Consider the following 25,507-nt stretch of genomic DNA (forward strand, 5'->3'; position numbering starts at 1 on the left):
GATTATGACCCTAAAAAATTGATTTATAACAAATTGAAATTAATAGTTGGAGATTCTTCGTTTGTAACTTGGTCCTCCTCAGTTGAAAATTAATTATCTGAATTAGATTATTATACTGATTATTATGTTCAGGTCTCAAATAAAAACCTTTTTATGGCTGAAATATTTCAATCATTAAAAGATAATTATTGGGCTCAAGATATTCAATATATTGAGCAAAAAAGTAGGTTTTTTGAGATTTCCTTAATAGCTCCATGGACACCTCGATATTATTTACTATCAAATTTAAGTTATAATATTAAATCCTTGATAATTCAATTGCGACTTAATGACTATACAATTGTATTAAATAGGCATAGAATGAATATTTCCGCCCATTCTAACTGCCCTTTATGTAACCGACTCTGTGAAAATATTAAAAACCACTTATTTGTATCTTGTGAAATTATTGAACATTTAAGGGCTACTTTACTGACAACTGATTTTGATATGTTTTATTTATATGATGATAAATTAAGCTCTGACATGTTATTTAAAATTTATAAATTTTTCTGTTATTTATTAACATTATTGTTAACATAACATTGTTAATTAAGTTTTAATATTTTTGAAACCATGTATAATAATGTTTGTATCTGTTAATGTTACATGATTTTGTAACCCCTTTGTAAAGGCGAAAGCCATAGCAAATAAATGTTGATTGATTGATTATTTATTTAGTAAATAAATAAATAAATAATCTAAACAAGAAAATAGGAATGAAGCTGAATGATGTATTGTGAGTTACAGGAAATTTTCCAAAAAATTATCACAACTACTAACATAATTAATATTAACATAAATAGTTTAATTAGACTCATTAGATTTTGGACAGGACAAACACAATATACTTACTCTAATAATCATATTCAAAGCTTCAATGTAATTTTTCTCCGTTTCTACTAATTCTTTAATACAATAATCTCGTTTTTCCATTGGCACAGCAGCCACAACTGGAATCTAATTAATACAGTAATATATAAAAATTATTATTTTCAAAAATAAGAGAACATTAATATACATAAATTAAATATTTTAATCACATTTCTATAAGTAGCTATTTTTTACAACTTATTTGAATATATGTAGCGAAAATCAGTTTTTCATTCTGATTCAGGGATCAGGGTTATGTTCTATCATGTGTTCGATCCCCTTTGGTCACAGGTTTCCTTGGTAAAATGCTGTGAAGATAAAATAACCTTATTCATTTGGGTGTCATTGTTTATTTCAGCAATGTTTCTGCACAATTCTCTCACACTTGATATTCCTGACCTTTGAGTTGTGCTATTCAACTTACTGCAAACCTAGATTGAATGTTATTTGAAAGGAATATACTGAGAAAAAAAAGGCTCCAGTGTTTGTAGTTTATGTCAAAAAAAGTTTTGTATTCCTGTCAATTAGTTCTGTATATATTAAGTTGGTTAATACTGTAAACCATTATCATCATATATTGTGTTTCTTTTGTAGTGACGTATAATTTTGTATTTTAAAAAAAGTTTTGTATTCCATGCTTGTGCACATAGAGCAAATTGAAAATGTGTTCTAATTTTTGAATTATTGTGTTCTAACTGCCACAGTACCTGAGAATGATGGTTATATACCATCACAAGTGCTTGTATTTTGTTCTCAGTAATTAAATCTTGTTCTGATAATGCCAATAGAGAGTTTGCTCACTTTCATTATTTTTAGTAAGTGGTATTACTTATTTTTTTCTTTAAGAAGTTCTAGCTGAGCCTGAAAAACCAGTGAATGTAGTCAAAACCTTCATCCAACATCTCCACTGCTGGAAAAGTAGGTAAGTTGACACTTTTAAGTAGTTTTCTATTTATTGCTTATTTGGTGTTAAAAAATAGTGTTATTTTGGTGTTTAATTGAAAAGGCCAGATTAAAGATTAATTAAAAACTAAATTTGTGCAAATAATATAAATTTATGAAATTTTGCTGATAAGTTACAGTTTTCCATCTTCTGATTTATTAACTAAAACTGAAATATTTTGTTTAAACACATCCTGTTATATTAATTAATTTATTGTATTATTTTTACTGATTTTGAAGACCTGAAACCAATCTTCCATATTTCTATACACACAGTATCTTTTTTCACATGGATTTTTCAGAAACATATCTATATATATATATATATATAAATGGACATGTTTGTGCCTATACGTCACTCTGCAGCCAAAACTACACATTGCACATGAATGGTGTTTGTGTGTGGTAGTAGCCCCAAGTCTCCCATCGTGCACTATGGTGGTTGCGTCTCAATAGCTATAAGGGTGTGAGAGATATGGGGTTTGAAAGTGGTTGACTTCGAAAATGTGTGACGCTTCAATGAGAATATTCCAGATTTTTCTAGAAAGTTCCAGAACCTAGAGATGAAATTTGGTACACAGTTAGGGTACATCATGAAAACACACACTAAGAAGAGATTTTTCAAAATTCCCCCACGGAGGGAGAGGAAGAGCATTAAGTCTTAACCTGAAGAATGGCTTCTACTGTACTATTTTAGATGCGATTTTTTTTGTTTTTAATTACATTTATTCTTCATTAAGTACTTAGAGGTATTAAATTAATAACATTTCAGACATTGTTATAAATATTTTTTATATATTTCAATTTTTTAACCAAATGTTCGAACTGTTTTAAATTCGAATTTCTTTTTGCATATTGGTTCGATTATAGAATGATTGTAAATGTTCCAGAAAATTTATCAAATTAAAAACAGTTCATTTGATTCTCAGCAATTCTCATCATTCTCAGCGGTAGGTGTTAAATAACAATTACTATGGTTGTTGAAATATTGAATATAAATAGGGTTTGCTTGCAAAATCTGTGCAAGCAAAGCCGTGGTAACAGCTAGTTTACTGTATAAAAACAGAATTGGATATATATTATTTTGTAACAAAACATGGCATTAGTAATTCATGGCAATAATTTTTCTAAGGTTGATAATGCCATATCTAAAAAAGTTATTTTTCTATAAAATAATGTTTAATCTATTGTATTCAAATTTTCTAAAATCAAAATAACATTTCATTTATAAAACACCAACTGCAACGAATATTAGAATATCATGATTTTATAATACCTTGTATGATCATCATAACATAAAGTAGCATTCGTCTGTATCAGATATAAAATTTGTTATAGCATTTTACTATATTATTATTACTATTTAAATGTTTATTTTATCTGCAAATGAATTTTATCAAAGAAGACTTTAAAGAGATGGCTCATTTTTTTCTATTTTTTATATCTTAATTCCAAATTGCATCTATAAAGTCAAATGTAAATTTTGATTAAAGTCAAATGTAAATTTTGTTTAAAGTAAAATAAAACTAAAATTTTTAATCTATACTCTATTAAATTTAAATGATTACAAGATATAATGATAATTTAATTGTTTGTATGGGCAATGGTTAATTTTATTATCTAAATAAACTATGAATTAATTCAATCATCATTATATATATATATATTCACATATAACATTCAATGTAAAACAGTTTTCCAAAAACAATGCTACCATTTTAAATTATCATAATTATGTTATTACCCAACAACAGTGTAATATAGCTTCTTGATAACAAGCACTGAGTTCAGCGTTAACACGATTTTCTTATATCGCAAGTACTTTCGATGAATCTTATTTAACTATTTCTAAACAGTGTAATATAATTGAAACATTAGAAAACTGTCCAAATTTCACATTTGCCCATTATAATTCTCAACGTGTGCACCTCTAGTCACAGAACACATCCAACTGATACTCAAATTATTCCTATGCTTGCTACAGCAAATCCATTGTCACTCCTACCACAACAGCTATAATTCTATAGCTGCTCATGTAGTGCAATTATAAGTAATTGTAACTTTGCAAACTGCAGAACATAAAACCTCTCTATGGGAAATCACCATTTTCACTTATGGTGTTTCCTAGAGATAATAGGCAGTAAGATGTTTGAATGTATATCGAATATGAAACTCAGAGAGTTACTCTATCAACTACATTGCATACTTCCAAGGTAATAATTAACATAATTACAGTAATTTAAAATGGTAGCATTCATTTTGGAAGATTCTGTATATATTAATATATACATTTATAAACAGAAATTATGATAATAAACAATGTCATCAAATAACCAATATAAACTAGCCAATAACAGATAATTTCTACAATTTTTTTGAAAAGTATTTTCTATACTATAAATTCTATTTTAAATTCAATTGTTTTTACTAATTAATGTCTAAAGTGATTTAAGAATTTGTTCAAATTTCACTCAATTAATTTCTCAATTTTATTATAAATTACTTTCAAAATTTTTGTAAATTCACCATCTGGCAGAAATAATTTCTTATTCTAGATTCAATTAATTAGTTTTAGATTAAAATATTTTATTTTAAACTGATGAGAATTATTATTGAGCTTTGAAAACTTATAGATTTATTCTATAATAAAATTCAAGTATTATTATTATTAATATATTATAGTTTGAAAAACTATTAAAGAACAGTTTTTATAATATAGCAAATATAATATAATCAATGTTAAAAGAATCTATTAGCAAAAATAAAATTAGTCTTTTATGATATTTCTAATTAAAGTTTTGAAAATTGTCAATAATCAAAAATATAAATAAAATAAATGTTAAATTCATAAATATTACAAATATACCTGCATAAGTCCTCTTTTCTGTATGGAACAAAGGTCTTCATAAATATCTTCATCATCCTGACTTACTGATGAGTAGTATTCATCATATTCACCAAATTCACCATAATCCCCTTCACTGAGAGACAAACATAAGACAAACATGCAAGACAGTTCACACAAATAGCAACATGCTTAACATGCAAAGCAATTTTTTGAAGAACGAAAACAAAAACTTAGTTTACAATACGTACTAAATTTAACACTGAAGTAATTCAAAATGAAACAAACAGTAATAATGTTATAAAAATAAATCATTGGCAATTGGGTACGATCACATGCAGAAAAAAAAAGCAAATTTTCTTTCCTCTATCAATGTCTTCATATAAACTTCAATAATTATTAAAAAAAACTCAATATTGTAATATTTATTAAAAATACTTTCATGTATTGATAATAATATATAGTAAAATTGATTAGCAATAATTATTATTGCCTTATTGTCTTTATTTCAATTCTTATTCTTATTATATTTGTCAACTTGGACATAAATTATTAATAGGACTGTTAAACTGGTGTTAAGTATTAACACCAGTTTAACAGTCCTATTTGAACTATTGCTCAATTTTGCATTAATACTTAACACCAGTTTAACAGTCCTATTGATAATTTATGTCCAAGTTGACAAATATAATAAGAATGATTAGTGATATAATTTGCATCATTTGCTAATTTATGTTATAGTTATATCATTTAAATCTGCATTCCTTCCATGCATTTTATATACAATATGATATTAACCAAAAGCATAATTATTAATTATAATAATCAATATATTATTTAATACAACTCAATTTGAAAATAAAATGAATAGGATAATTCTAAATCATAAACAAAGCATTCATATTATATCATTATACATATAGTATAATGTTCTTATTTAATTTAATCACATACACATTTATATGTGATTAAATAAGAAAAATTTTATAACAAATTTATAATAATGCACTTGGCATATTAGCAAAAACTATAAAATTATTTTATAGCATATATTATATTCTATTCAATACTTTGTAACATATCTTTCCTAATGTCTAGGAATACTCATGGTTATCAGAAAAATTATAAGGAAATGCTAGAACAAATAAATTTAAAACCTAAAACATAAAACATGTTATTTCTCATAATTTTATTATACAACCAATAAAAAATATCTTGTAGAAAAGTTACACATTATATCATATTTAATAAAAATGAGCTATTATTTACTGTGACATCATCACAATGCTGGGTTGCAATTTTTTGTCAAATGCACTTAAGTTTAGTAGTGTTTTGCCCTTGTACATCATACTTTCCTCATAACAATGGAGTCATTCTGGTCATCTATCTAACTCTGCTCAGGATGAAATTTTTTAATTCAAATAAAATCACTTTTGGTCCAAACTAGAAGTTCATATATCAGGGCCTCCTGCCCCTAAGCTTTCCCTATCTGGGCTCAACTTTCATCTATTTAACACCATTCTTGAGATTAAGGAAGGACAGACAGGCAGACAACAGGAGGAATTTATAGGTCTATAATTTTTTAAATTGCAGTCCAATAATAATAATAATAATAAGATGCAATAAATGGCTTGAAATGCTGCTATATGGTCAATTTCTCCATTTATTAAATAATACAAAAATTTATATTGAAAACTCTATATTATGGCTGTGCAAATCAAACATCCATGCTGAAATTGAAGGCTTTATGTATGCCATTCAAGATCAATCAATAACAACAAAATATTACTGAAAAATGATATTGAAAGAAAACATTGATGGCAAATGTTTGGCATGCAAATTGGCCAATGAAACAATTCAACATATTATTTTTGGATTCCAAGCACTCATGCCAACAGAATGCACTATGAGACATAATCAAATTACTAAAATAATTTAAGAACAACTAACCAAAAAATTCTAACTTTTTAGTAATGTGACACCTTACTACAAATTCAACCCACCTCCAGTGACTGAAAATAACTCAGCAATATACTGGAATAAACAACTAATAACAGACAAATCAATTGATTATAATAAACCTGACATTGTTCATGTGAATAAAATTTCAAGAAAAATGTATTTCAAACTAATACTGAAAACTTACAAAAAGTAGAACAAACAAAAATTCTCAAATATCAATCACTGAGAAACAAAGTTCAACAACTTTGAAAGCAAAAGGAAGCACTAATAATACCAATAATTATATCAGCAGAGGCTCTAATTCCAAAAACATTAACTGTGCACCTAAAGAAACTGCCATTAACCATTGACCTTATAGCAGAAATGCTTAAGGCTGTTCTTAATTTTTTAATACATGGAAAAATAATAACTAGATTTTAGAATTCAATAACATTTTTTTCATTATTATAGCAATTTTAAACTTTTTATCCTTTACAGATATTACAAACATTCCAATTAAAAATTATAAAGCAATATCCAAAATTTATAGAAATGATAAAATAATTAAAATTATGATTACTATTCTTTAATATATTCTAATTCTGAGTGAAAAGCCTAACTGTTTTGGAAGTTGTAACAGATATAATAACACTAAAAAATAATACAATATTACTGTATTTTTGTACTTTTAACCAATGGCAGTGTATAATCCAAAACAGTAGATTATAGAAAATTGCTAGAATGGAAATAAAACCTTAACATATCCTACCCCACTATATACTCCACATCACCAGAGCAATGTTGAAAGCGTGCCATTTACTAGTAGGCAATTTATAAAATACAATCTCAAACATTAAAACATTACTGTAGATATAATTATAAAACACAAAAAAAAAAAAAAAAATTAAGTATTAAGAGGGAACCTCCTAAACTTCATGTGTCCAAGATATAAGTGCCTATTGAACAACAAAATTTTTTTATCATATCACTTCATTTCTGTTTTATTTATAAAATTATAATAATATAACAATAAACATTAAAATAAACATTAAAATTATAATAATATAACAATAAACATTAAAATAAACTCAAAAAAATTAAACAGAAAAATAATTTTAATAATATCTAATGATACAGATATGCAAGTCAGTTGGTCAGCTCTTATTCACTGTGAAGATCTAAGTGTAGTTCAGACAGACATTTGCTAGAAAAATCAAAAGCAGGATGTGAAAAACAATTTATTTTCACACAGCAAATTTGATTGTCACTAATGTTTTGCAAAATAAAAACAGTAAAATGAACAATCATATGCAAATAACAGTGCATAGTGCTCAGTAGCATAATCAGGAAGGTGCCAGGGGAGCCACACAGTATATTACATAAATATACTTTCAGAAATAAAAATATATTGTGAACCCAATTGTGAAGTAAAAAATAAAAAATAAATTGATGAAATTCTTTGAATTTCTAATAAAAGTCTACATAACTTTAAATGACTTTATTCTCAAGTTATCACTTATTACATAAATAATAGTAAATTGTTAGAAAAATAAATCAATTTTAATATAAATCAATTAGAATTTGTTAATAACTGGACCAATTTCTTTTTCATTTAAAACTGCAAATAACAATTACAGAGCTAAAAATAAATTAAATAAAACTTACAAAATGCATTACTAACTATTGTTAGAACAAAATTATTTTATATCTGACTAAATTCTAGTTATTAAGTGTTTACAAATCATAGTTATGTGTAAGGAATGAAAAAGAGAGAAAGAAACATATACATTTCATTATGAAAAAATAATTCCAGATACAATTAAATTAATGACAGATCAATGATTGATTACAACACAAATGTCTCCAAAAGATAAATATTTGCAACAATGAATATTGTGAATAAGCAAATAAAGTTTTTTTTTTCCTACTGATACAATTAAGCTAATCAATATGCATCTTTGACTGAATACAAACTTCAATGATCTTAATACCTTACATTTGACCTTAATACACTATAAATTTTAAACAGGATTGATATTTAAGCAAGATTAAATTCAGTTGCATTACCAAAAACAAGATTAAATATTTGTTTACACTAAGAAATTTAAGCAACTTATTACACATTTCCCATATTCCTTGAGTCATTGATACATAAATGGCTTTATTATACTTCGTTTGATATGAATTATCAATCTCCTCTTTCCAAATGTCTAATAATAGATATATTCTTTTCTTATATCAATTTCTCATATGCTTCTTTTCTTTTAAACCAAATATTCTTTTAGTTACTTTTGCCATATTATAAATATAAGAGTGGACTTTGGAGAGAGTAAATAATGTCAAAAACCAACTTAGCTTTGTTTCAGAAACCAAATTAGGCTGATCCATTTTTATATGACTGTATTTAAATCAAATCAGCATTTAAGTTCATTCTGTCCACATTGTGTGGCTTAAGCTCTTACAGATGGCTTAACATACACAATGTAAATAATTTATAATACAATTAATTTCATCTTTTTAGAGCATATATCGTTGCTGATTTGCTAATATCAATGACATTGCACACTGTTGCCATAAGCAAATTTCTCCAATTATTTTATAGCTAAATTAAATATTCATTTGTATACAACTACAAAAAGCCAGAAAATCAACTATTAATTATAACTTATTTGAAACAAACAAACGTTTTCAGCCTGATTTACAGGCCATCCTCAGGTTTAAAACACATTTGAATTAAAAGATTCCATCAATGGAATATAAAATTCAAAATTAAAAATTAAATAAGATAAAATTAAAATAAATTAAAGTATTAAATACCAACAGAGTAACATAAATCAAAAATAAAAACAAAAAAATATATAAAAATGTAAAAAATGTATATAGAAGTGTATAGAATATATATAGAAATGTATATAGAATATATTAGAGCTCTTAAGAGCTTAACCAATCAAAATAGTTTTTATTGCATGTGTTAGTAATTGCATTTATTAATACTTCTATAAAAAATGTATATAGAAGTGTATAGAATATATATAGAAATGTATATAGAATATATTAGAGCTCTTAAGAGCTTAACCAATCAAAATAGTTTTTATTGCATGTGTTAGTAATTGCATTTATTAATACTTCTATAAAAAATGTATATAGAAGTGTATAGAATATATATAGAAATGTATATAGAATATATTAGAGCTCTTAAGAGCTTAACCAATCAAAATAGTTTTTATTGCATGTGTTAGTAATTGCATTTATTAATACTTCTATAAAAAATGTATATAGAAGTGTATAGAATATATATAGAAATGTATATAGAATATATTAGAGCTCTTAAGAGCTTAACCAATCAAAATAGTTTTTATTGCATGTGTTAGTAATTGCATTTATTAATACTTCTATATACATTTTTTACATTTTTATATATTTTTTTGTTTTTATTTTTGATTTATGTTACTCTGTTGGTATTTAATACTTTAATTTATTTTATCTTATTTAATTTTTAATTTTGAATTTTGTATTCCATTGATGGAATCTTTTAATTCAAATGTGTTCTAAACCTGAGGATATTAATTATAACTTCATAAAGGACTGATTCAGTTTAGTTTTTTTCATTATCAGTATTTCATATAAAGAAATAGTTAATATTTACTATTTTTAAAATTTATTTTCTCATTATATGTTGTTTGCTGTTATGGATAAAATACATGTTAATATTTTGACTCTTATTTCATAACTTGCTCATCTATGTCATTGACAATTATTAGAATTTCATATTTATCACAGATTGTGAAATTTTTATATTTTACAATCTATGTTTTAATGTTTAACTAATGAATTTTTAAATCTCTTCTTCTCAATGTATTACATCACAGAAATAAACACTTATTAAATTATGTGTCTAGTAAAATTTTTCATTTAGAAGTACATTAACTGTGATTAAATATTTGATTAAACTGTCAAAACATTAAGCAATTACATGCACCATGCAGCATAAAGGGACCATGCACAACACTAAGGAAATATCAAATGATGAAATTCAGGTGAATATGAGGAAAAATTTTCATTGAACATACATTTTAATAAGTAACTTTAATTTTTAATTCAATAATTCTAAATTATTGTATTATCAAGAAAATGTCCTTTAATATTGCACTTTTATCCTGTAAAAATAGTGCATCAATTTCATATCTGTTTTAAAGTGGATCTAACTACCTCATGAATCCTAAGTGTAACATAGCATAGATCCTCATAAATATCTTCTTCCTTTGTCTTTCGTGGACTAAGAGGAAATTCTAATGGTACCATTGGATCTTCATTATGACTGAAAAACAACAGCTAATTCTAAAATCACCAGATATAAAATTTTTTTTGGAAATCTCTGATATGAAATTATTTAATGTTTCAAAATTATCAATAATGTTCATGAATTTAATTAATATAAATATCCAGATAAAAATTTATTTAAAATTAGTCATATTGAAATATATTGAAATAGAACAAATTATAAATATAAATTTATAAATATGAAATATAATTTTGTAATGAAAAAATCTCCTAATTATTCAGACAAAATCATTACCAGCTACTCTCAATTTGATTATAATTCTAAATAAAAAAAAGTATTGTTTAATATTCCAGTAAGTTTTTATCATTGTTGATAATAGATAATGTAAGGAATATGTAATTTCTCAGTCTAAATTATTTTTCTTTATAAAATACACACAGAAATCTACATCTATACAGCCATTGAATAATATAAATATATAAATCTTTGAATATTTTATTTATTCATTTCAATTAATAAAGAAAAAAGTGTAAATATTAACAATTTAAAACAGTAATTTATGGTCATTTACCAGAGATTTTCATCACAGACCATTGTGTTTTATCTAATATATGGTGTATGAAAAGTTAATGTGCAGTGAGCAATTTGTAATGTCATTAAAGTTATATACAGTAATACTCCAAACTTACGCAATAGGTGGGACCGAGTGATAACTGTGTAAGTTGAATTCACGTAAGTCGGGGTATAATTTCGCATATAAATACATACAAATAATTTTTAATTGGGGCCAGAGACTAAAGAAAACAATAATTTAGAAAAAAATGTTTAATAAAATCTTAAATAATACATATGTATAACAAATTATATTATACAATTTTTCACATTTACTTGATTATCATACCATAATTTTAACATTGTTTCCATCTCAGCGATAATACAGTGACGTTTACGAATGATGCTTGAATTTAAAGATTGAGCATTTTTCACAGCTTCGAAAATTTTTTCTTTACCTTTTATAATTGTTCTGACCATCAATTCCGGTAGATCAAACTTCTTTGACAATTCACAAATTTTCATTTTTGTAATCAAAGTCTTTAATAATATTAACTTTACATTCCAAAGATAAAGTTTTTCTTTTCTTGTTTGATGCAGAAGAATCAGTTCTACTTTATTTGGATGACATAGTAGAGTCTCTCAAGTCTCCATAGATATAACAAACACAGAAATAAATAACACAAAATAAATTGTAGCTATATGTCGATTCCGCGCGACACATCCGAACAATAGTGTGGTGGGGAGTGAGTAATCAAGAGTTGCGTGACACTCAAACAGAAGACGAATCGATGAGATTTAAAAATCACATAACTCCGGGTTTGCGTAAGTTGGGGTAGCATAAGTCGAGATATTACTGTATAGTACATGACTTTGTATATGAAACCTGTAAGTTGTGCATTCAGTACCAGCTGAGCAGTTGACTGTACAGTATTGCATACAAACTGAGTCCTGTATGCAATGCTGAACATGTAACTTTAATGCCATTACAAATTTCTCGTTACACAGTAATTTTTTGGACATCCTTTAGTTAATTTTTTTACATCTGAACATTTTTAAAATTTTTATAAACTTCAACCTTGGAAAATTTACATTCTGTATAATTCAAACTTAAAAAATAAATGTGTACTCTATTTGAATAAACCTTTCAAATATTTAAATTTCAATGTTTTAAGGAAAAATTACATAAAATTGATAATTATGCCAGATTTGATATGATCATAACATATCAAGAAGTAGATTATACTGGAGAACACATTAATTAAACAAAAATCTTTCATTTCAATAATTTCTATAAAAATTATTCGTAAGTCTTAAAGTTAGTCCTAAAAATCATTAATTTTCTTCCAAATTGACACATTAATCTCAATTCAAATTTCAAGTAAAACACCAAATCTTATCAGTTTATGCTTCATATAGCTAAGAATACTTGCACATTATCGTCTATAATAAAATATATATGCATGTTTTTAATATATGTCTTTAAGTATGAGTTTAATTGTAAATAATTAATGTCACAATTTCATTTTTATTCTAAATTACTTAATTTTGTAAATAAATAACACAGTTATAAAGGTCCAGCAAAAACATTTAATTCTCTAAGAACGTTTTTGACCGATTTTAGCGGCCATCATCAGTTATTCCAATATTAAAAAGAACAAAGTATTCGATACTACGTAATACAAAATTAAATAAAATTAAACTACATTTGCGCAGAGCAACAGAAAAACCTTTGTAGGTTATTCATATTACAAAAACATAAAATACTAAAGTAAACAAATAAACCTAAACAAATAATAGTGCCGTCATCATGGATATATATATTAACCCGTGTTATTATAAAATGACTTCCAAGCAGAGGCTAATCCCTCTGCATCTCTGTGATTAATACATTTCGAGGTTATATGCGCTTTATATATTTCTATTTTTTCAAGATGCCTCACTGCCTGTAAAGATCTCGTGGCCCTAATGATTGCCGCACTATCCCAGTATACGGTTATATCCTGTTGTTTGGCAAATGCCCCCAGAACAGTACTATTGATGTTCTCACTCACAGAATATTTATGCTCATTTATCCTTTGTTTTAAGCTCCGCATCGTTGCCCCAATGTACACGAGGTCAGAATTAAACTGACAATCCTTTATAGGTATAGAATATGCCCTCGTCAAGCTATTTCGATTATCTTTCTTCTTATCATTCCTTAACATTCTATACACAGTTGGATTGTGTTGATATATTATTGTGTTTTAGTTCCAGTAAGATTTTTTGATTATTACTTAATTTTGTTATAACAAATACAGTTATAAAGTTTAAAAGAATTATGATTCATCAATTCAAATTTTAAGAATCAGAATTTTTACATTTGAATCAAACCATTCTTATTCAAATCAAATTCATAAAACTTTACTTGTTTTACCCTTTCTAGCTTGTGGGAATGGATATGTAAAAAACATCATGTATTCATTAAAAGTTAACAGTGTTGAAGAACTGAATGCTCACATAATTGCTGTAATTGCAACTGTTACAACTATCTCTTTCAAAACCTTATATTTCCAGTAAAAATAATAATATTTACTTGTTACAAAATTCATTTTGGAACATACATGGACAAAGATCAAATATCAGCTTGATGTGTTCTATGCAAGAAAAGATATACATATTGAGGTACTGTTAACATTAATTAAACAGAAAAAATTTTTGAGGTAAGTTCCTGAAATCACTAAACATTATTTATATTTTGAGACACCATGAAATGTTGATACTTTAAGATCCACTTTATTTTCTTATGTACTTTACAGTATATAAACCAATTGTTCCAAATGCCAATACAGGTATACCTCGCCTTACGCCGTTAATTGGTTCCATGAGAGGCGACTTAAGTCGAAAAACGACATAAGTTGAATTTACTTGTAACTAAGCTAAACCACAAATAACCATTCACAGTTCTGTATTTTATTTATAAATGCATTTTTAATAATATATTATTAATAAAAATCTATTTTAAGCTTACAAACAAATAAATTTTAGTTTTTAATACAGTACAGAAAAAAGTAATATAAATTTACAAATTCATGTACATATAGTACATACTCATAAATGTACAGTACATGTTTACAATTTTGCAATGTTTACAGTACATCACGGACTCTTTATTTGTAAATACGGTTTGCTCTAAAACATTATAAAATATGATGATTTTGTAAGGTTAAATAACAAATAAAGTTATTAAAATTATCTTGCGACAGTAGAAAATAAACTAATTTATATTAAATTTACTAATATCGAGTGACACTGACAATGACGCCAAATGGTAGATAGTGGAACTACCGTGGAAAACACCAATATTGAGCACTTAAAGACCACTAAATAAGACTACAACACAGTCACAGATGTTTTCATGTTTCGTTCTCTAGAATTTATGATGATTATATTAACATTTACTGTAAATGTACATATTTTAATATGATTTTATGTGCTTTAATGCTTTTCTAGTGATATTACAACTTCAATATTTGTGGCGGATGGACGTAAAGTTGAATAAAATGACTTAAACTTGATTTTTATTTTTCCATATATTTTTTTGACAAACAATGTATAATCAAGAATGACATAACTCGAGGTATACCTGTATGCATTTCAGGCTAGTGACCCTCATCTGATATAAGTTTTCTACAATGGTTATAAATGTATTGTTGACAAACATAAAACTGAACACCACAGTGTATTGTAAGCCAGTTAAAAATTCCTAAAACTTGGTGCAATTTCCATTAAAAATTTTTATATACAGTATAGATAAAATGTACCAATGTAAAAATGGAACTCTGCAGGTAATTTTTAAATGAAAATTGCACCAAGTTTTAGGAATTTTTAACTGGTTTACAATACATGGTTGTGTTCGGTCTGTGAGACTCAGCCTTGTTTACTTTCACACCTGGGAGTTAATCACTCAGCAAGTTCCCAGTCTATAAAGGATGCTTTCTCATAACCTTCCGACCTATTGTTGTGAGTTTGTCAAGTGAATATAGCAACAGACCAATTTTTCAGGCAATCGTCATCCATCCTGCCGACTGTACAGTAGCATGTTCTATGAAGCTTAGTCGTCACCCGATTTTGGAATATTTTGTGTTTCTCGCCTTCGGCCCGTTCGCCTATTTATTCCCATATTGGATTTGCCTAATCACCCACTTCAAGCGTGGGGAGTGCCCAGATTGGATTACCTGAACAGAACATGAGATTAACCTAACAGTACATTGAATCAACGTTACCTCTCACAACCAACATACCCATTCTGGAAATCAAAGTCGTTCCAGCCAAGAAATCTACCGATACAGTTTACGTAATACAGAGAGTGAGTTTACGTAAAAGCCACATGATGATAGATACATCAGGTATCTATCTCACGCGACTTTTACGTAAACTCTCTCTCTTACCGCGAAAGCAATTTCTACCTCTTTAATAAGGAAAGTATTTCTTGTAGTTTAATGTCTTAGTTAACCATTATATGTTATTTTGTTAGCCTACTCTTTGCATCATCACTTCTGGTGTGCCATCTCTCTCTCACTCCATCCCGAATCAGACCGCTCACATGACCTATTTCTAAATCGCTGCAGCTTCCATGTCAACTGAGACATAGTGGTGTCTATCCTGATACGGCATCAGAGAAGTGCTGACCCTTCGGTCACAGGTTTTCTGTATGTCAACAATACATTTACAACCATTGCAGAAAACTTATATTAGATGAGGGCACTAGCCTAAAATGCATATTGGCATTTGAAACAATTGGTTTATATACTGTAAAGTACATAAGAAAATAAAGTGGATGTGAAAAAGTCCATTGTCTAGTATCAACACTTCATGGTGTCTCAAAATATAATTTAAAGAAGTACATGGTTTCAACACAGAGAATCATTAAACATTATGTTCCTATCCCTTATATGGTTTTTAGAAAGTTTTAAAATATATCAAGAATTTTGTGATATCATGTATATTTAGAACACTAAAGTAATGCACATAAACATACTTTATTGCTAAAAGTAACCACTTCTAATTATGGAGAATTATGTGGCTTATGATTTATAATGATAAATATATCATTTACATATATCATCATCATCATAATTCTATCTTTAAAAGTATAAATATAATTTTATAAGTCTGAGAATGGTATATACCATAGAAAAGACATAAGCTACATTTTCTATAGTATTAAATTATTATTTATACTAAAATAAAAAATGAACAAGAAAATAAGAGTTGAAATTGATAAAATTTCAAATTATTTTATAATTAAACTGAAAAACATTTCATGTTATAATAATAAAAAATTAAAAAAAAACACATGATGTAATAAAAGATCTATTTCAGAACTATATCAAAAAGTAATTGTTCCATATACAGTAAGACCCTGCTTAACGCGGGGGATGCGTTCCTAGATGACAAAGCACTAAATGAAACAGCGTTAAACGAGGTCATTTTAACATTGAGTAAATAGGGATAGGGGAACACGTGACTGAAAATAAAATAAATTTTACTTTAATTTTAAGTTACTTTTATATTAATTTGTATAATAATATATGTTAACTAACACACAGACAAATGCACACAGAAATGTATAATAATATAGGGGAGTCTACTGTAATTAATATAACACTGTAGATATGAATTCATGAATTCATATAACACCGTGTTATATGAATTCCATGTTGCATGAGTCACTTAGATTTTACAAATACACGTGCCAGGCTGTGAACGGCTCACATATTTGTAAAATCTAAGTGACTTGTACAACATGAAATTTACATAACATGGAAGTATCTACTGTTAAAGGGGGGTCTACTGTAGTTCATTTTTTGTGACAAAAGGTATTGACTTTTCTAAAAGTTTTTTATTTTTGCAATAAAGTCATGAAGTTTCATTTATTGCCTTTTTCTCTCCATAAGCAAATGTCAATAGCAGAAGATTGCATCCAAAACGCCTCACTTTGCTTTTGCACTCCTTTCAAAATCTAGATCATTCGCTACAATTTGATCAACAATTTTGGTTATTGTTACCAAACTTTTACTAAAGAAATCCGTAACAAGTTCTTTGGGTTCTTTGTTTTCAGAATCTCTGTTTTCCAGTTCATTATGAATTCCTTGTTCTGACAGTTTGTGAAGTCATCTTTCGTAAGGCTCTTACCAGAAACCTGCAGTAACTCCCCAATATCCTACTCGTCTACATCTCCTGTATNATGGATTCCTTGTTCTGCCAGTTCTTGAAGGTCGTCGTTGATAAGACTCTCACCAGAAACCTGCGGTAACTCCTCAATATCCTGTTCATCTACATCTCTTAGTCCTGCTGTATCGATTAGATTGAGTTTGATCAACCTAACGACACAGCGATAGGCTCTTCTCGTTGAGAATTCTTAGATACCTTCAGCAATAACTTCTTTCATATTTCATTCATGCATTTATCAGTTAATTCTTGCCAAGTGAAGCCAATATTGCCTATGGCATCCGTGATGTTATATTTTTTCCAAAATTGCACTAAATGTAGATTTAAAGAAAGTACACCTTTTTGCCACCTTTTTCTGATTGGTTCGTGTTCATAAATAATCATATTATGTATGAATCAATAAAATGCTCCGATAATTTAAATCAGCATAAATTTTGAGTTTTTATTTAGGTTTCAAACAGATGGCATTATATCAAATCAGAGTTAAGCAAGGCAGCATTAAGTAGGGTTTTACTGTAGTTTCATTTTCAGTCTGAAATTTTCCACAAAAAATGAAAAATCATATAATCAATTTAAAGAGGTTTTAATTTTGACATATACACTTATTGTTGTTTGGGTTTCTTTCAAAAATAATTTATTTAATAACCTTTAAAAATTTTCACAGCACACCAGTTGAAAATCACTGCTCTAAAAAAAAGAAAATAAACAATATTCAGCAAGATGATCCACTATGTACAGTACATTAGTTATCATATTATGCATAGATTGAAAGAACACACTTATCTTCTGTTCAAAAATTTTAAAATTTTAATTTTTACTATATAATAATAATTTTATATGTAAATTTTTTCACACATTTATTAAGCATTTGAACAAGATGACATTAAAAGAACATACTTGCAAAAACATTCTAAAGTTAGAATTTCTGCTAATGTTCTGTAATGATTGATGCCTGATACAGGCCCATAAAAAAAACTAAAAACATTTGTTTTTTATTACAATACATATTGTTTGCTGGAAGAGTATGTATGGTGGTTCATTGTTTAGCTTGAGCAACTTATATTTCACTTAAAAGACCTCTTAAGTGAAGAATGAAGTACAGGTAACCCCCGTATAACACGATAGTTATGTTCCAAAAAATTGCCGTGTTATGCGAAACAAAGAACTAGTACGAAAAAGAGGGTTAGGTTCCAAAAATTAAAAAACATGCTACTACATTTTCATAATTAAGATAAATATCTTTATTAAAATTTTCTTAAGTGATACATATTAATATAAATTAAACAATGTTTTCTTTGTCATCACTAAAAGCACTATTAACCGAGAGCGTTTTATTTTTGACAAGTTATCGTTATCCTCTGAGCATTTTTCTGCATTATTTTCAGATTCATGCTTTACTTTTTGCAAAAAGTGTATGTAATTTTAGATTGCTCGCTTCTAGTTAAAAGATCTTTATAAATTTCCTTATATGGTACTAAGCACTTATGGAATAACGGAAAAACATCTGGTATCACCAGAAGCAGAAGCATCGAGATCTGGCAAAATTGAAACAATTTTCGTGAAGGACCATGTGTATGGAGACGAGAAAAGAAAATTTACACACTGAAGTACTAATAGTTCACGAAAATAATAATTTTCGTGAACTATTAGTACTTAAGTATGTAAAAATTTATTACATTTCATGTTGTACGAGGGTTTTACCCATTTCTCGAACCGTGTCAGAGTGAATCCATGCTATAAAACAATTCTCGAACCGTGTTAGAGTGAATCCGTGCTATAGAAGTGCCGTGTTATACGGGGGTTACCTGTAATTCATATTTTTACAAATAATATTACTAATCACATACTCTGAACCAGTTACAGTGTGTAGATAACAAAAACAATCAAAAACGAACGGTTTCGAACTCCTTCAGAGTCCTTCATCAGGTTTTTTAACAATTCCTTCATGGTTTTTTGTATTGGAATAAAATTTGAACAAGAGGTTGCATATAAGTTAAAAAAAATTAAAGCCATATTGTGACTGTGCAAAGAGTCGCCCTACCAGGACTCAACGAATGGCTAAACCGTGTTGTCAATCAACTCTTGCTAGGTCATTGACAAAACCATTTCCTCCTTTATGCACGTAGATGTAAAACTGAGTTTAAAAATGTGCACAGCCTCCAATCATCTAAGGTGTTCCGTGGAGGGCGTAACGAGGAGGAGCTTGGCCCAGTTAAAGTCTGCTATGATGTCTGGATCTGTTGTGTAAGTAGAGAAGATTGTGGTGGTTCTCATGTGACATATATTGGCCATATGATCTTGTAATCTGATCCCCATGGAGCACTTAGTTGAGCCTATGTATACCATGGGCTGTATTCTGGTGACTTAACTCTCGTCTCTTCTTTCAGAGACAAATGACATCAAAATGAAAGATGAAATTCATCTCTCAGAGACAGCGGCAATTCAGGTCACTTTTAACGATCTTGTCTTCGTTCCTGATGTCATGATTCTACTATGTTGATTATACATATTTGTATTATCTGTGTGCACAACATGGTATAGAATTTTAACCAGTAAAATTGTAAAATTTTCAAAAGTGCAGAGTACATAATTATAGACCATGTGGCAAGGAAAGCATGCATTCAAATAAAGCACAGAATTTTGACAAAGCCATGTTTTTTTAATAACGTTTTTACAGATTATAATGTCAAATTGTTTCTTAACAAATAAAAATTTTTATAACCTAAGTTAGAAAAGTGTGCGTACTTAGTTAAGGAGAAATTAGATAATGACAATCCACGAAACCTTTTTTTACAAGTGTTATGTCCGCAGTAAACTCCACAAACGCTTTCGACCTCCACCGAGGTCTGCTTCAGGTGGTGACTGGCTGTGTTTCCTCCTGATCGTCGTAACGATGTCGCCCGAGATGTAAATAGTTGTGCGTGTCGGGTTTCACCCCTCCGACTGTCCCTGTTCGAATTCCTCGAACAAATACCTCCACGCCTGCACGATCGTTTCACCATCTTTGAAAGTTGATGCAGGTGCCCCCACTGTTAGCTTTATGAATCGCCCAGGCCTCCAGGTGATGGATGTGATCAGTTTGGAACGCTTGTCTGATTAGTCTGGTGTTCCGGAAGTCCGCCCGTATTTCAGGGTCGCTAATGTAGGTTGATAAGGCGGTGGTGTGCCTGTTATTTTTAATATCTGCTTGATGTTCTCGTATCCAATTTTGTGTTGAGTGGATGGTGGAGTCAATGTAAACCAAGTCCCTATGAAATCTGTCGTCCCTGATGGGAATGGAGTATACACCTGGGGCCCTGCTGAGATCCATCGCATCCTTGGCATTGCGCAGCAGGTCGTAAACAGTGCCGGTTCTCGTGTACGTGATCTTTGTGTGGTTACGGCAAGCAATTTCCCTGTATAGGGGGTCTAAATGTTGGTTGAACCGGACGACCACACGCCTACCATTCCTATCCGGTTGGCAGTTGTCGTCCAGCGAAGGCAGAGGGCTGTCACTGCGGTGTGGGAGACGGTGGGCGTAGGCACCGGCTAAACCGCGGACCATGCCTTTACTGTAACCATGCTCAACGGCAATTTTTTCTATGTGACGGAGCTCTAACAGGGTGTCACGCTTGTTTGTGTGGTGAGTGAAGGCCCGTCTGGTAAGGGCACCAAAGGCAGCAATTTTGTAGACAAAGAGGTGGAGGAGTTCGCGGGGATGAAAAGTGGGAGCTGGTCCGGTTTACGGTAAACGCTCGTCTCTATCTTACCCCCCGGAGACGTATGTTAACATCTAGAAAATGTGCACTCGAGTTGCTAACCTGATCTAAGCCAAGGGTGAGGCCGTAAGCCAGAGATACATGGACGACATCTTTATACTTTGGAAAACCACACTGAATCTTGACAATTTTTTGTCGTGCATGAACAACAATGCTTAAGTCCTCACCCTCGGCTTAGATCAGGTTAGCAACTCGAGTGCACATTTTCTAGATGTTAACATACGTCTCCGGGGGGTAAGATAGAGACGAGCGTTTACCGTAAACCGGACCAGCTCCCACTTTTCATCCCCGCGAACTCCTCCAGCCTCTTTGTCTACAAAATTGCTGCCTTTGGTGCCCTTACCAGACGGGCCTTCACTCACCACACAAACAAGCGTGACACCCTGTTAGAGCTCCGTCACATAGAAAAAATTGCCGTTGAGCATGGTTACAGTAAAGGCATGGTCCGCGGTTTAGCCGGTGCCTACGCCCACCGTCTCCCACACCGCAGTGACAGCCCTCTGCCTTCGCTGGACGACAACTGCCAACCGGATAGGAATGGTAGGCGTGTGGTCGTCCGGTTCAACCAACATTTAGACCCCCTATACAGGGAAATTGCTTGCCGTAACCACACAAAGATCACGTACACGAGAACCGGCACTGTTTACGACCTGCTGCGCAATGCCAAGGATGCGATGGATCTCAGCAGGGCCCCAGGTGTATACTCCATTCCCATCAGGGACGACAGATTTCATAGGGACTTGGTTTACATTGACTCCACCATCCACTCAACACAAAATTGGATACGAGAACATCAAGCAGATATTAAAAATAACAGGCACACCACCGCCTTATCAACCTACATTAGCGACCCTGAAATACGGGCGGACTTCCGGAACACCAGACTAATCAGACAAGCGTTCCAAACTGATCACATCCATCACCTGGAGGCCTGGGCGATTCATAAAGCTAACAGTGGGGGCACCTGCATCAACTTTCAAAGATGGTGAAACGATCGTGCAGGCGTGGAGGTATTTGTTCGAGGAATTCGAACAGGGACAGTCGGAGGGGTGAAACCCGACACGCACAACTATTTACATCTCGGGCGACATCGTTACGACGATCAGGAGGAAACACAGCCAGTCACCACCTGAAGCAGACCTCGGTGGAGGTCGAAAGCGTTTGTGGAGTTTACTGCGGACATAACACTTGTAAAAAAAAATTTCGTGGATTGTTATTATTCAACGCAGTGTTAAGTAGTTGGAAGACGTTTTGTCTTAGAAATTAGATAGTAATATTTTGAAAAATAAAATACTTAGAGAGATGGATAAGATTAACATCGTATTCAATCGTTCAGTAATCGATGTAGGATAATTAAAAAAAAATGGAATCAGTGGTGTTCCCGAGTAGGCACTGGAAAAAATCAGAAGCATTTTCTTTCTCAAAATATTCTTCCCCTAGATAGGGAGTGTTCTCTAATTTGATTGTACAATGCAAGTAACATCCAGTCGTCCTTATCAGATATAACAAAATTGAGGCAAAAGATGAAAGATGAGTTGAAAGACAAGTATCTGCTCGTCTCTGAGAGACAAGAAAATCTTTGAGAGAGATTCATCCAGAATTGCATTTGGAGAGACATAATGATCTCTCAAGACATAAACAAATGATTAACCAATCAGCAACCAGCTTGTGACGTAGACACTATCTCTCAGAGATGAGAGACAATGACTAGAATACAGTCACAGGTCTCTATCGTATCTGTTGTCCCTTATGGGGACACTATATATGCCAGGGAGTCTGTTTGGGTTAGGAGGGTCCTTCCCATTACATAGCATGTCAGAAATAGTTGGGCACCTCCTGTAAGCGAGACACATCTGGCATTTCTTGGCAACTTTGGTGTCTAAGGATCTTAAATACAGGTTAAAGGTGATGGGGACCTATTCTACATGATCAGATTGGCTATCGCTTTGCATGTCAACTCCGGGGGTATGTTCACTGATAACATTCTGTGAGGATTGTAGGCCCAATTTTACATAAATGTAAGAAAATTCTTAAGCCTATTTCTCTGTTGCAATTGTTAAGAAAACATTGCACAGAAAAAAGATTGAATTACAGCCTATTCTATCAACAACCAAGAAAGAATTATAACATCCAAGTGTTAAGTTAAACTACATTTAGTTAAAGAAGAAGAAAGTTGATTATCGACTAGTAAATGGAATGAAATGTACAAGTTTCAGACCAAATATGGTCATGACAGCTGCATGTAAGTGACATTATAGCATCATTGATACAGAACTATAATCTCACACTTGCAAAAATCAACCTTTGTCTCCAACAACACGAGATCACCTGATCATTTTCCCAGGCAAAATTGAATATAAAAACAAAGCACCCACACTTCGAAAGGCATTCATCTTTGGGAAGCAACTTCTCCCAGATAAGAAGATCCACTCGCCATAGACGGCAGACACCAGTGGACTCTCCAAGGCACCATATAGAACAGACTCCTTCCAAAGCTACCTCCTCGCCATTATCATCGAAGATGATGGCTCAAATCACCTCATAAGAACGAAATACATCAATCACGACTTAACCTCAACCCAGACAGAGAACAGCATCTCTCTCAGAGGTATTTTAATAGCCATATGTAAACTCTATCTCTCAACGTGGAAAGAATGAAAACGGTGCACATAGATATTTAGTCGTGTAGCTTTAGGTATATTCCATATTCTTGTGTACTCTTAGATTTAGATGTTTATATTAAACTTATATTTTTTTACAATATAAATTGGATTGCTTTATATTAGATATCTATGAAAAAAGTCTCTGTAATCCAAAAAATTATGGTAGATGAACTCACAACAAATTTTCGGTTAGGAACTATGATTTTATTCTTAAATTAAATTACATATGCATTTCAGGTTGGTGCAATATATCCCAACCCTTCCTCAGTGCTAATTTTAAAAATAATAAAAACAAAAGTTGTCAGAATATGACAAAATATATAGCATCAGAAAAATATTATTACAACACTTACTCTTAAGCATATAAAATTGTGCAAGAGAGAACAACACATCCATAACACCAACACATGTTATACATCAATCAGCCTTTAAAACACTCAGTAGATATATTGTACATGCTCTAAGAGCTATTGAAGTGTCTAATACCACAGGATTACATCATCACTAAAAAATAAAACTTTTTACAACAATTTGTAGAAATTAGTAATTAATAATGGTGTATAAAACATACATTCCTTACTTACTATTAAAATATATGGTGGCACACATAAATTACAATCTATAATTCACAAAAACACCAAGTAAAAAACATACTGTGTTTCTTTAACCAATCACAATATTTAACTCTGTGTAATGCCCTCTATCAGTTTATACCAGCAATAATCAATTAGCATACCTTCAGAACTATTTATTAAATTATTTTTTTGGTTTTTCTTTATTTCTAAATGTTTCTTAAATTTTCTTTTATACCTTTTATACATGTCTTTTTCATAATGCAAAATTTTTATATTATTACGATTGATTTTACAATTACTATTTTTTGTATGCTCATACCATGGGAAATTATCATATTTTAAACGAATGGCTGCCTTATGCTCTTTTACTCTAACCTCCAATACACGACTAGTTTCCCCTATATACATATATTGGTTCTGACAATTACACCCCAACTTTTACAATTTGACAATTACTACACCCCCCTTTTTTAGAAAATCTATATAATTATGATTACTCCTATTGATATATTTATAAATACAGTAGACCCCCCTATAAAACGGGTTCCTATAATTACGATTCCTAAGACAGCAAAAAAATTGCAACGGTATCCGTAAAAAACGGTAAAAAAACTCCTATAATTACGTAAAACGTCATCAGCAGCCAAACTACTTTCCGCGCCGTCAAGCGCCACGCTACGGAGAGATTACTATCGTCTGTACAGTATTATATATAAATTAGGTATTGTACATATAATTATATATTAATTATATATAAATTAGGTACTGTATATATAATTATATATTAACTTAATTTATTGTAACTTTATTATAATTATATATAT

At 30.1% G+C, this 25,507-nt stretch overlaps 1 protein-coding gene across 6 annotated transcripts in view; it reads right to left on the minus strand.

Annotated features, from left to right (window-relative positions):
- Nucleotides 1–25,507, minus strand: part of LOC111639799 (guanine nucleotide exchange factor VAV2-like) — a 155,144-nt gene that overhangs the window by 93,198 nt on the left and 36,439 nt on the right. For 4 of the 6 annotated variants that reach the window (XM_023385749.1, XM_023385748.1, XM_023385747.1 and 1 more), the window contains exons 4-5: nt 4,721–4,835; nt 895–999 (exon numbers count right to left, since the gene is read on the minus strand). In XM_023385749.1, coding sequence (XP_023241517.1) covers nt 895–999; nt 4,721–4,835 — 220 coding nt within the window. Of the gene's footprint in view, nt 1–894; nt 1,000–4,720; nt 4,836–10,849; nt 10,959–25,507 lie in introns of all 6 variants that reach the window. The other 2 variants (XM_023385746.1, XM_023385750.1) reach the window with 2 other exon arrangements.

Source organism: Centruroides sculpturatus, unplaced genomic scaffold, assembly GCF_000671375.1.
Source record: "Centruroides sculpturatus isolate CEXI.00-Female unplaced genomic scaffold, Cexi_2.0 scaffold668, whole genome shotgun sequence".
In the NCBI taxonomy this organism is placed as follows: domain Eukaryota; kingdom Metazoa; phylum Arthropoda; class Arachnida; order Scorpiones; family Buthidae; genus Centruroides; species Centruroides sculpturatus.